General features: G+C 48.1%; 1 protein-coding gene across 4 annotated transcripts in view; it reads right to left on the reverse strand.

Moving 5' to 3' along the window:
- The window catches only part of LOC135050001 (uncharacterized), a 186890-nt gene that overhangs the window by 94078 nt on the left and 79634 nt on the right, over window positions 1–13178 (reverse strand). For 3 of the 4 annotated variants that reach the window (XM_063956074.1, XM_063956077.1, XM_063956076.1), the window contains exon 4: window positions 5504–5587. The exons of the other annotated variant lie outside the window; for it this stretch is intronic. In XM_063956074.1, coding sequence (XP_063812144.1) covers window positions 5504–5587 — 84 coding nt within the window. The remainder of the gene's footprint in view (window positions 1–5503; window positions 5588–13178) is intronic. 4 annotated transcript variants of the gene reach the window in all.

Consider the following 13178-nt stretch of genomic DNA (forward strand, 5'->3'; position numbering starts at 1 on the left):
ACACACACAAATTAAAAACAGAACATTCCATAGATTATAATAGACTCGTACCATAAATGACCCACTCTTTGGGCCAGTTTGAGCACATAAAACAATCCACCAGGCAATCCACCAAACCTGCTGCGATCAAATTTGTGTGTGTAATAAATTTATCTGCACTATGGGCGCATTCTCCTGATTTTTTCCAGACACATTTGCTCAAGGAGTTCTGAGCGTTTTTGGAGACTTGGCGGTGTTGGTTACACCAGTGCTACAGCCCAGGGATTTATTCACTGTGGACTGATTAACCCCCATTATATGATCACCAGCGCACCTGTACCTTTTCTCCAGCAACCATATATATATATATATCTATGTAGTCAATAGATATAACACTGCACAGTAAGAACTGGATGTATATCACAGGGTACTTGTACCAGAGAACCCTGACTAAATGCACTCTTTCTTAACTAACTGTCTATTTGACATGTAGAATACTTAAGTGTCATGTAAAGTCACAGCGCTGACAACAAGGCGGCTTTACAAAAGAGGATTTGCCCAAGCAGTCCCAGGAACAGTGTAGCTGAGAGAAATGGCACCCAACCACTGACAGGGAGTGAGGGAGAGACAGATATGCAGCTCCAGGGCGGGAACATTTGCTGGAAATGGCACCCTGGGGCTGGGGGAGGGGCTCCAGGTCTAAGCCTTATCCCCTCTGCTGGCAAAACCACCAGGTACTGCGGGATACACACAAAAAGGTTTTAAGAGAAAACCTGATCTGCACCCATGCCCTGGTGATCTAGTGGCATCGCCTGTACTGCCACAGTGTCCACTGCCAGCGCACGCTGCCCGCCTCCCACCGACCGCGCCGGATCACGATAATGCATGGGTCCAGCGAGCGGGACCCACTCACCACCTCCCGACGGAGCCCCCGTCGTGTGTGCCTGACTTAGAAGAAAACCGGAGCCCGGCAACCAGGACTCGGGAGTGTACAGTGCCGCTGGGGAGAGATGGAGCTGCAGCAGTGAATGTCACTAGAATACACACTGCTACAGCCCTTGAAGTCTTCACTTTTAATCTCAAAAAGCTCTTCTTAGGGCTGCCCAGAGCAGCCCCTCTGTTATGTGCCTGCTATCTGCGGCACCAACTACAAAACTGAGCTCCTGTGCAGGGAGGCGGGGTTATAGAGGAGGCGGCGCTATGCATTCTGGGAACAGTCAAAGCTTTTGAGCCTGTTGGTGCCTCGGATTAAGATCCTACTCTACACCCCTATGTCTTTCCTTGTGGAACCCAGTGTACCCCGCAGCAGAAATATATATATTTATTTATTTTTTTGAAACGGTTCCCTGGGTGGAGACTGGCTTGCACCGCGCTCCCCTCCATGCAGTAGAAACCAGGCAGCACTCAGCGGCCTTTGTGAGTAGATTGATGTATAAAAGTACAAAAGGCATAGTGTACCGACGTTTCAACGCTGCGCAGGGCATTTTTTTTCAAGGTGCTATGCTGTAGGCTTGAAAAAAACGCCTTGCTCGGTGTTGAAACATCGTTACACTATGCCTTTTGTACTTTTATACTGTACATTACTTTACTCACAAAGACCACTGAGTGCCTCCTGGTTTCTACTGCATGGAGGGGGGGGGGGGGGGGGGGAGGTGTGTGTGTGTGTGTGTGTGTGTGTGTGTGTGTGTGTGTGTATATACATATATATACACTCACACCCAAGCACCCACGGAAACCCCCTTACGAAATCCTGCGTTTGCCCCTGTTGTTGTTGTTTGAACTGTGTCTCTCTACAATATTATCAGTGTCAATATTCCGGATAAAGCGCGGTCAGCACTTGAGCCTGTTCTGGTTCTATTCCGGATATTATTGTTATTTGGGCTTTGTCTTTTCAGTCCAACCCAGTTCCATTCCGGTCATCATTTCTGTGGTTAACCTAGTATCTTTTGTCAGCATACAGTACCTGCAGTGAATCATGGATGTTTTTCTTTAATAAATAAAGCTTCATTTATTATACTTAGCTCTGAGTCTGTCCAGTGACATGCGGTGAGGTCATTGGCTGGGGAGGCAGTAAGATATATAGTAACCCCATCAGCACCTCCAGTGCATCACTGACACCTAAATAATCACGCCAGCCAGTGGCGGAGCTAGCAAGCGGTGCGCCCAGGTGCGACAAAATGTCACCCCTGGAGAGGATCTGGTGAGGGGGACCTTCTCAGGGCCAGAGAAATTGATAACTAGACATTTCAGCGCTGTGTGCAAGAAACGGCATTGTAGCCCCCCCACCTCCATGTAATACAGGGGCAGTGTGCGCCGCAGGCGCGCGCAAAAAATATAGGGGAGTGGCTTCGTGGGGAAGGGGTGTGGCCACAAAATAATACCAATTCATATAACGGTGCACAGTAGTCTCCATTATTCAAATTGCGCCGCACAGTAGCACCACTACACCAGGTAGAGCCCCTTTTAAACCTTACGGCAGACAGATTCCCCTTTTTACACATTACGGCAGACAGCGTCCCCTTTTTACACATTACGGCAGACAGCATCCCCTTTTTACACATTACGGCAGACAGCGTGCCCTTTTTACATATAACGGCAGACAGCGTCCCCTTTTTACACAGTACGGCAGACAGCGTCCCCTTTTTACACAGTACGGCAGACAGCGTCCCCTTTTTACACAGTACGGCAGACAGCGTCCCCTTTTTACACAGTACGGCAGACAGCGTCCCCTTTTTACACAGTACGGCAGACAGCGTCCCCTTTTTACACATTACGGCAGACAGCATCCCCTTTTTACACATTACGGCAGACAGCGTGCCCTTTTTACACAGTATGGCAGACAGCGTCCCCTTTTTACACAGTACGGCAGACAGCGTCCCCTTTTTACACAGTACGTCAGACAGCGCCCCCTTTTTACACAGTACGGCAGACAGCGTCCCCTTTTTACACATTACGGCAGACAGCGTCCCCTTTTTACACATTACGGCAGACAGCGTCCCCTTTTTACACATTACGGCAGGCAGCGTCCCCTTTTTACACATTACGGCAGACAGCGTGCCCTTTTTACACAGTATGGCAGACAGCGTCCCCTTTTTACACATTACGGCAGACAGCGTGCCCTTTTTACACAGTATGGCAGACAGCGTCCCCTTTTTACACAGTACGGCAGACAGCGTCCCCTTTTTACACATTACGGCAGACAGCGTCCCCTTTTTACACATTACGGCAGGCAGCGTCCCCTTTTTACACATTACGGCAGGCAGCGTCCCCTTTTTACACATAACGGCAGACAGCGTGCCCTTTTTACACATAACGGCAGACATCGTCCCTTTTTTACACATAACGGCAGCAGCGTCCCCTTTTTACACATAACGGCAGACAGCGTGCCCTTTTTACACATAACGGCAGACAGCGTCCCCTTTTTACACATAACGGCAGACAGCGTCCCCTTTTTACACATAACAGCAGACATCGTCCCCTTTTTACACATAACAGCAGACAGCGTGCCCTTTTTACACATAACAGAAGACAGCGTGCCCTTTTTACACATAACGGCAGGCAGCGTCCACTTTTTACACATAACGGCAGACAGCGTCCCCTTTTTTACACATTACAGCAGCCAGTCCCCATTTTTACACATTACAGCAGACAGTGTCCCCTTTTTACACATAATGACAGACAGAATATATAGATTGAATGATCCAGGGTGACTGACCAGCAAGAAATCCGGCCCGGGCCAGTTGAGGCGGAAGGGAATGTCATCACTGAGAGCAGGCATGGCTCTCCCGCCGTAACACACCCTGTACAGGACAGTGAGGACCGGGAGGGAAGCGCGCACAGCCGCCAGCTCTCCCCTGTGCATCCTCTACTCCCGGTGAAGTAGCAGCAACCCAACCGCCGGGTCCCGCTGGCTCTGGGGCTGCCGCTGCTGTAGTGACAGCTCTACAGTAGCTGGTCCCGGGAGCCGCCTCTGCTTCACCACGCCGCGTGATTGGACGAGCGGATCCAGCACTGGATCCGCTGTCTAATCACATCTGCCTCGCTGACAGGGGCGGGTTTCCCCTGTCAACGAGGCTCTTGCAGAAGTGCCGCTTTTCCCTCTGGTTTCAATGGGCTTTTTCAGCCCAGCGCTTTGCCCCGCCCCCCCCCGCTTTAACCTGTCTCTATTATAAATGGGAGGCACTGCTATCAGTGCCTCCCAAACTACTTTTAATCACGGAAATGGATAGGTTAATATAAAGAAATTACTTATGACACGGAATATGTGTCATAAGTATTTTCTTTATATTATTTTAATCATAATGACAGGGGAGGCACTGTCTCCCCTGACTGCACGTCCCTGGGTCTGTCACTGCTAGAACACAAACGATTCTTTCAAGTACATGCACCATACCTGGTTAAAACCTCCTCAATTCATTTATACTCCCTCTGTGTCGGCTCCATCCACAAACGCTTGTCCAACCCAACCCTCTGGTGTGGCAATAGCGCAGCATATTCCGTTGCGCTTTACAATTAGAACAACAGTAATAAAACAAAACTGGGCAAAACCAGACAGACATAGAGGTAGGAAGGCATAGGCGCTCCCCCCACCGGAATACAAAGAATAATTTTTTCTAATTTTATAAGGCGGTGACCTGGCTACACCTCCCCTGTTGGCCATGCCCCCTCCCATTACTTGGACCCAGCAGAGCTGTCATCGGTCATGTTAACTACACCCCCTTACAATTAAACCTAACCTCCCCCACCCTTGCAACCTATACCTAACGTTCCCTACCTCTAGTGCCTAACTCCAACCCCAGTACTTACCTCCGGAATGTGTCAGGATTCTGACCGTCGGTCTTCTGACTGTTGGAATTATGACTTATCCCATCGTGTTACAGCCCTGTGCCACATACTGTGACCCATGCCAGGCCCTCACCAAGTTATAAATGTCCTGATAGTTAGATGCCTCACATTGGGACTAGCATGGGGGTTGCGGCTACTCTGCTTTACAGCAATGACCAGGTAATTGCCCTCTACAAGTCTATCCTCAAATTAGTCAGTTCTTTCAATTAAATCTTAGTGGATTTAGAGCCTAATTCTGAGTTGATCGCAGAAGAAAACTTGTTAACAGTTGGGCAAAACCATGTGCACTGCAGGGGAGGCAGATATAACATGTGCAGAGAGAATTAGATGTTCAAACTAAAATCTAAATTGCAGTGTAAAAATAAAGCAGCCAGTATTTACCCTGCACAGAAACAAAATAACCCATCCTCATTTAACTCTCTCTGCAAATGTTATATCTGCACCCCTGCAGTACACATGGTTTTGCCCAACTGCTAACAAACTTGCTGCTGCAATCAACTCAGAATTACCCCCTTAGTCACTACTATCACAAAAAGTAATTTGGTTACTATATAGGGCTGGGCTTCAATACATGGTTCATACAAGGTATCGGGAGAGAGATTATTATATGTAACAATACAATGATTTGATGTCTTTCATATTCTGCAAACATTGCTACACATAATAGTATTTTACTCACATCAGGCTCATATTCATGAAGTTCAGTTATCCCAAATGCATCAGGACGCTTGGCATATTTCTGCATTAGGTCTTGTACGCTGGCCTAAGAATGTAGCAGGACATATGTGCAAGACAGGAAAATAGATGCTGTTAGTGCGCTACATTCTCTTTGTCTCTGGCCTGATACATTTCATCGTTACATACTATAGATCAGTGGTTCTCAAACTCGGTCCTCAGGACCCCACACAGTGCATGTTTTGCAGGTTACACAGCAAGTGCCCAGGTGTATTAATTACTCACTAACACATTTTAAAAGGTCCACAGGTGGAGCTAATTATTTCACTTGTGATTCTGTGAGGAGACCTGCAAAACATGCACCATGTGGGGTCCTGAGGACCGTGTTTGAGAACCTGTGCTATAGATGATGCATAACAAGGAAATCATACTTTATAATAAATAGAGATGTGCGGCTGGCACTTTTCGTGTTTTGTGTTTTGGTCTTGCTTCTAATTCCACTTTCGTTTTGGTTTTGGCTTGGTTTTGCCAAAACCACCCTTTCGTGTTTTAGTTTTGGATCTGGATGATTTTTAAAAAAAACATAAAAACAGCTAAAATCACATTATTTGCGGGTAATTTTGCTCCTACGGTGTTATTAACCTCAATAACATTCATTTCCACTCATTTCCAGTCTATTCTGAACACCTCACACCTCACAATATTGTTTTTAGGCCTAAAAGTTGCACCGAGGTAGCTGTATGACCAAGCTAAGTGACACAAACATCTAGGAGTGGCACTGCAGTTGCAGACAAGATGGCACTATTCAAAAACTAGTCCCCAAACAACACATGATGCAAAGAAGAAAAAGAGGTGCATCAAGGCTGCTGTACGACTAACCCAAGCGACACAAGTGTGCGGCACAAACACCTGGCCCATCTAGGAGTGGCACTGCAGTGTCAGACAGGATGGCACTTTTCAAAAACTAGGCCCCAAACAGCACCTCATGCAAAGATGTATTAGAGGCGCAATGAGGTAGCTGTATGACTAAGCCAAGCGACACAAACAATTCCCACTGGAATTATACATCCAAATCACTGGAATTATACATCCAAATCACTGGAATTATACATCCAAATCACTGGAATTAAATGGGAAAATCACTGGATTTAAATGGGAAAATCACTGGAATTATACGTCCAAATCACTGGAATTATAAATCCAAATCACTGTAATTAAATGTCAAAATCACTGGAATTATATGGCCAAATCACTGGAATTATACGTCAAAATCACTGGAATTAAATGTCAAAATCACTGGAATTATACTGCAAAATCACCGGAATTATACTGCAAAATCACTGGAATTATACTTCCAAATCACTGGAATTAAATGGCAGTACCACTGGACATATACGGAAGTGTCAGACAGGATGGCACTTTAAAAAATAGTCCCCAAACAGCACATCATGCCAAGAAGTAAAAGAGGGCAATGAGGTAGCTGTATGACTATGCTAAGCGACACAAGTTTGCGGCACAAACACCTGGCCCATCTAGGGTTGGCGCTGCAGTCCAACTGCACCAATGGTGGATACCGGACGCACGTCTAACACCAGCATAGTTGTTAGGGCCTCAGTAATCGGTTTTGCAACAGGGTATATATTTATATATATATATACGGCAGTATCACTGGACTGGATTTATATGCCAGTACCGCTGTAATTATACGGCAGGATCACTGGACTTATACGGCAGGATCACTGGACTTATACGGCAGGATCACTGGATTTATTCGGCAGGATCACTGTAATTATACGGCAGGATTACTGGAATTATACGGCAGGATCACTGGAATTATACGTCCAAATCACTGGAATTAAATGGCAAAATCACTGGAATTATACGTCCAAATCACTGGAATTAAATGGCAAAATCACTGGAATTAAATGGCAAAATCAATGGAATTATACGTCCAAATCGCTGGAATTAAATGCCAAAATCATTGTAATTATACTGCAAAATCACTGTAATAATACTGCAAAATCACTGTAATTATGCGTCCAAATCACTGGAATTGAATGGCAAAATCACTGGAATTATACGTCCAAATCACTGGAATTATGTCAAAATCTCGGTATCGCTTGCCTAGTGAAGTGAAATCTAGATGGGATTTGGTACCGGGGACACAATTGTCTAAATCCCACTGCATTAATGGCGGATACAGGACGCACATCTAACACCAACATAAGTGTCAAGGCCTCAGTTATGAGGGCTTCCATCGTCGTGTGAAATTGAACCACTAGTCATGAACATAGGCCAGGGCCTCAGCCGTTCCTTGCCACTCCATGTTGTAAATGGCATATTGGCAAGTTTACATTTCTCCTCAGACCATTTAAATTTCTTTTTTTGGGTCTTTTTACTGAACCTTGGCTTTTTGGATTTTACATGCCCTCTACTATCACATTGGGCATCGGCCTTGGCAGACGACGTTGATGGCATTTCATCATCTATGTCATGGCTAGTGGCAGCAGCTTCACCACTAGGAGGAAGTGGTTCTTGATCTTTCCCTATTTTATCCTCCTAATTTTTGTTCTCCATTATTTTTTTGGAGTTATATAACACAATATGCGGCACAGGAATGACTGATGGCTGATGGCCAGGACACTACCACTGGTCTGATGCAGCACAACACAGCAACACTGTAAGGCACTTGTTGTTGTCAGAGGCGGAACTACCGCCAGTGCAACCAGTGCGTTGCACTGGGGCCCGCCACTGTCCAGGGGCCCAAAGCATGTAATGAGTCAAACTGACTCATTACATGCCGCTGTGTGCTGCGGGCAACCGCTGCCCGCAGCACACAGCCGCCCGGACAGAGAGGAGAGGAGGTGGAGGAGGAAGCCGCAGCAGCGCTTTACTACTGGTTGAGGCGCTGCTGCTGCTGCTGCTGTCCCTCTGCTTCACTATAGGCTGTCTTCCGAGAACAACCTATAGTGAAGCAGAGGGGCAGCAGCAGCAGCGCCTCCACCAATAACACAGCACTGATGCGGCTCCCTCCTCCACCTCCCTCCTCCTCCTTCTCTCCTGCCCGGGAATCGTGACCAGAAGCTGCACCGAGGAGCCTGAGCCAGCGGAGAGGGTAAGTATAATTCTTCTTTCTTTCTTTCTTTCTTTCTTTCTTTCTTGGGACTGCCTGCCGCAATGTGTAAAAATGGGGAATCTGCCTGCCGCAATGTGTAAAAATGGGGACTCTGCCTGCCGCAATGTGTAAAAAGGGGGAATCTGCCTGCTGCAATGTGTAAAAATGGGGAATCTGCCTGCCGCAATGTGTAAAAATGGGGAATCTGCCTGCCGCAATGTGTAAAAATGGGGAATCTGCCTGCCGCAATGTGTAAAAATGGGGAATCTGCCTGCCGCAATGTGTAAAAAGGGGAATCTGCTTGCCGTAATGTGTAAAAAGGGGGAATCTGCCTGCCGCAATGTGTAAAAATGGGGAATCTGCCTGCCGCAATGTGTAAAAAGGGGGAATCTGCTTGCCGCAATGTGTAAAAAGGTGGAATCTGCCTGCCGCAATTTGTGAAAAGGGGGAATCTGCCTGACGCAATGTGTGAAAAGGGGGAATCTGCCTGACGCAATGTGTAAAAAGAGGAATCTGCCTGCCGTAATGTGTAAAAAGGGGGAATCTGCTTGACGCAATGTGTAAAAAGGGGGAATCTTTGCCTGCCGTAATGTGTAAAAAGGGGGAATCTTTGCCACAATGTGTAAAAAGGGGAAATCTGCCTGACGCAATGTGTAAAAAGGGGGAATCTGTCTGCCGTGATGTGTAAAAAGGGGACTCTGTCTGCCACAATGTGTAAAAAGGGGGAATCTGCCTGCCTTAATGTGTAAAAAGGGCACGCTGTCTGCCGCTATGTGTAAAAATGGGGAATCTGCCTGCCGCAATGTGTAAAAAGGGGGAATCTGCTTGCCGCAATGTGTAAAAAGGGGACGCTATCTGCCTGCCGCAATGTGTGAAAAGGGGGAATCTGCCTGCCGCAATGTGTGAAAAGGCGGAATCTGCCTGACGCAATGTGTAAAAAGGGGAATCTGCCTGCCGTAATGTATAAAAAGGGGGAATCTGCCTGCCGTAATGTGTAAAAAGGGGGAATCTTTGCCGCAATGTGCAAAAAGGGGGAATCTGCCTGACGCAATGTGTAAAAAGGGGGAATCTGTCTGCCGCAATGTGTAAAAAGGGGGAATCTGCCTGCCGCAATGTGTAAAAAGGGCACGCTGTCTGCCGCTATGTGTAAAAATGGGGAATCTGCCTGCCGCAATGTGTAAAAAGGGGGAATCTGCTTGCCGCAATGTGTAAAAAGGTGGAATCTGCCTGCTGCAATGTGTGAAAAGGGGGAATCTGCCTGACGCAATGTGTGAAAAGGGGGAATCTGCCTGACGCAATGTGTGAAAAGGGGGAATCTGCCTGACGCAATGTGTAAAAAGGGGAATCTGCCTGCCGTAATGTGTAAAAAGGGGGAATCTGCCTGACGCAATGTATAAAAAGGGGGAATCTGCATGCCGTAATGTGTAAAAAGGGGGAATCTTTGCCGCAATGTGCAAAAAGGGGGAATCTGCCTGTCGTGATGTGTAAAAAGGGGACGCTGTCTGCCGCAATGTGTAAAAAGGGGGAATCTGCCTGCCGTAACGTGTAAAAAGGGCACGCTGTCTGCCGTTATGTGTAAAAAGGGGACGCTGTCTGCCGCAATGTGTAAAAAAGGGGAATCTGCCTGCCGTAATGTGTAAAAAGGGCACGCTGCCTGCCGTTATGTGTAAAAAGTGTACGCTGTCTGCCGCTATGTTTAACAAGGGCACGCTGTCTGCCGTTATGTGTAAAAAGTGTACGCTGTCTGCCGTTATGTGTAAAAAGTGTACGCTGTCTGCCGCTATGTGTAACAAGGGCACGCTATCTGCCGTTATGTGTAAAAAGGGCACGCTGTCTGCCGCTATGTGTAAAAAGGGCACGCTGTCTGCCGCTATGTGTAAAAAGAGCACGCTGTCTGCTGTTATGTGTAAAAAGGGGGACGCTGTCTGCCGTTATGTGTAAAAAGGGGGACGCTGTCTGCCGTAATGTGTAAAAAGGGGAATCTGTCTGCCGTAAGGTGTAAAAGGGTCTCTACCTGGTGTAGTGGTGCTACTGCGCGGCGTAATTTGAACAATGGAGACTACTGTGCACCGTTTTATGAATTGGTATTATTTTGTGGCCACACCCCTTCCCCACGAAGCCACGCCACTATTTATTTTTGCGCGCGCCTACGGCGTGCACTGCCCCTGTTTTGCATGCAGGGGTGGGGCTCCGATGACGTTTCTTGCACACAGTGCTAAAATGTCTAGTTACGGCACTGTTGCTAGGTATCCATTTCTCTGGCCCTGAGCAGGTCCCCCTCACCAGATCCTCTCCAGGGGTGAGGGGGTGGACTTGGATGGGATGGGGGGCCCAAAGCATTTTGTCGCACCTGGGCCCACCGCTCGCTAGTTCCGCCACTGGTTGTTGTTGTTGTTATTATTATTATTATTATTATTATACGGCAGCAGTGGACATATAGCAGCAGCGTATACCACTGTTACTGCCTGGTCATTGGAATGACTGATGGCCATGACACTACCACTGGTCTGATGCAGCACAACACAGCAACACTGTAAGGGACTTGTTGTTGTTATTATTATTAGAATAAATAGGTGATTCATCGCGCCCTACGGGCGCTCTTCACACCGTCGGAAGGGGCTACGCCCCCGTAACCCCTGCACGTAGTTGTGTGAGTGGGTAAATAGTGCACGACGAAAGTGCGTTTGATGGTGAAGGGGGCGTAGGCCCTTAAGTGGGTGTGAACAGTGGCTGCAGGGCATGATGTACAGAATGTAGCGGGTGCAGGGGTGACCGCGTATGGTGGAGGGTGTCTGTGGGTGGAGGAGGGGCGGATGCCGGGAGTGTGTGCGGATAGGAGAGGGGGGCGGGAGGTGGTGTGGGTGGGGGAGGAGCAGGGGACTGGGGATGGTGGATGGGGTCTGGATGCGATGTGGGTGGGGTAGCGTTGGAGGAGGTGGGGGAGTGGTCGGTGCAAGGCTCTCGTGGATGTGAGAGGGGTTCTGGAAGCGTTGTGGGTGGGTAAGGGGTAGGTGTGCTTGCGGGTGGTGTTGGGGGTCCGGTGGTGGCGGGTGAGGGGCTGGGGTTCATTGGGTGGGGGAGGTGTGGGTGTAGGGGGTGCAGTGGATGGTCGAGGGGGTCCGTAGGTGTTGTAGGGGCAGCCGTGGGTTTGCTGTGGGTGGGATGGAGGTAGGTATCTCCTATATATTAGGACAGATCTGTGACTTTGTGACTCATTGCTAAAGCTGGGTGGAGTCACAATGCTGGGCGGAGTCAAGTTACAGATCTGGCCAAATATATAGGAGAAAATAGGAGAACACACTGGCCAAATATATAGGAGAGAATATGAGAACACACTGGCCAAATATATAGGAGAGAATAGGAGAACACACTGGCCAAATATATAGGAGAGAATAGGAGTACACACTGGCCAAATATATAGGAGAGAATAGGAGAACACATAACAGTACATTGTAATAACAGTACATACATAGTGAGCGCTGGAAAGGCAGCAGCAGCAGCAGCATGTTAACGCGACATACAAGCACCGCCTCCAGGCGCCAGCCATTGGACACATGCTGAAGGGTGCGCTGTGATTGGCCACCCGTGGGTGTGATGGGATGTAGCTACTGCTGCTGCCCCTGTGGTACAGAGCATCCCCAACTCCCTACATATAGCGGGGACGCGGGGTGAGGGCGGGTACGAAGCGGGGCTCACTGCCAGGGGACGGAGCGCACAGGCATCTTACTGCACTCTCTGGCGCCTGGCACTGTAGTGTCCGCCAGCGTCTCCCTGTGTGAGCGGGGACCCAGGTGCTAGTTGCATTGGCGGCCAATCACAGCACACTCCTCAGCCATGTGTCCAAAAGCTGGTGGCTGGGGGCGGTGCTTGTATGGAGCTTTAACATGTGTCCAATAGCTGACGGCTGGGGGTGGTGCTTATACGGAGCTTTAACCTGCTGCTGCTGTCTCTCCTGCGCTCACTATGTATGTACTGTTATCACCATGTACTGTTAAATGTTCTCCTATTTTCTCCTATATATTTGGCCAGTGTGTACTCCTATTCTCTCCTATATATTTGGGCAGATCTGTAACTTGACTCTGCCCAGCATTGTGACTCCGCCCAGCGTTAGAAAATGAATCACAAAGTCACAGATCTGGGCAAATATATAGGAGATACGGCAGCAGTGAGTGGACATATAGCAGCAGCATATACCACTGTGACTGCTTGGTCACTGGAATGACTGATGGCCAGGACACTACCACTGGTCTGATGCAGCACAACACAACAACACTGTAAGGGACTTGTTGTTGTTGTTATTATTATTATACAGCAGCAGTGGACATATAGCAGCAGCGTATACCACTGTGACTGCCTGGTCACTGGAATGACTGATGGCCAGGACACTACCACTGGTCTGATGCAGCACGGAGGAGGAGGAGGAGGAGGAGGAGGAGGAGGAGGAGTTGTTGGAGTTGTTGGAGTTGTTGTTGTTGTTGGAGTTGTTGTTGTTGTTGGAGTTGTTGTTGTTGGAGTTGTTGTTGGAGTTGTTGTTGTTGGAGTTGTTGTTGGAGTTGTTGTTGGA

This window comes from Pseudophryne corroboree, chromosome 2 (genome assembly GCF_028390025.1).
Source record: "Pseudophryne corroboree isolate aPseCor3 chromosome 2, aPseCor3.hap2, whole genome shotgun sequence".
Taxonomy (NCBI): Eukaryota; Metazoa; Chordata; class Amphibia; order Anura; family Myobatrachidae; genus Pseudophryne; species Pseudophryne corroboree.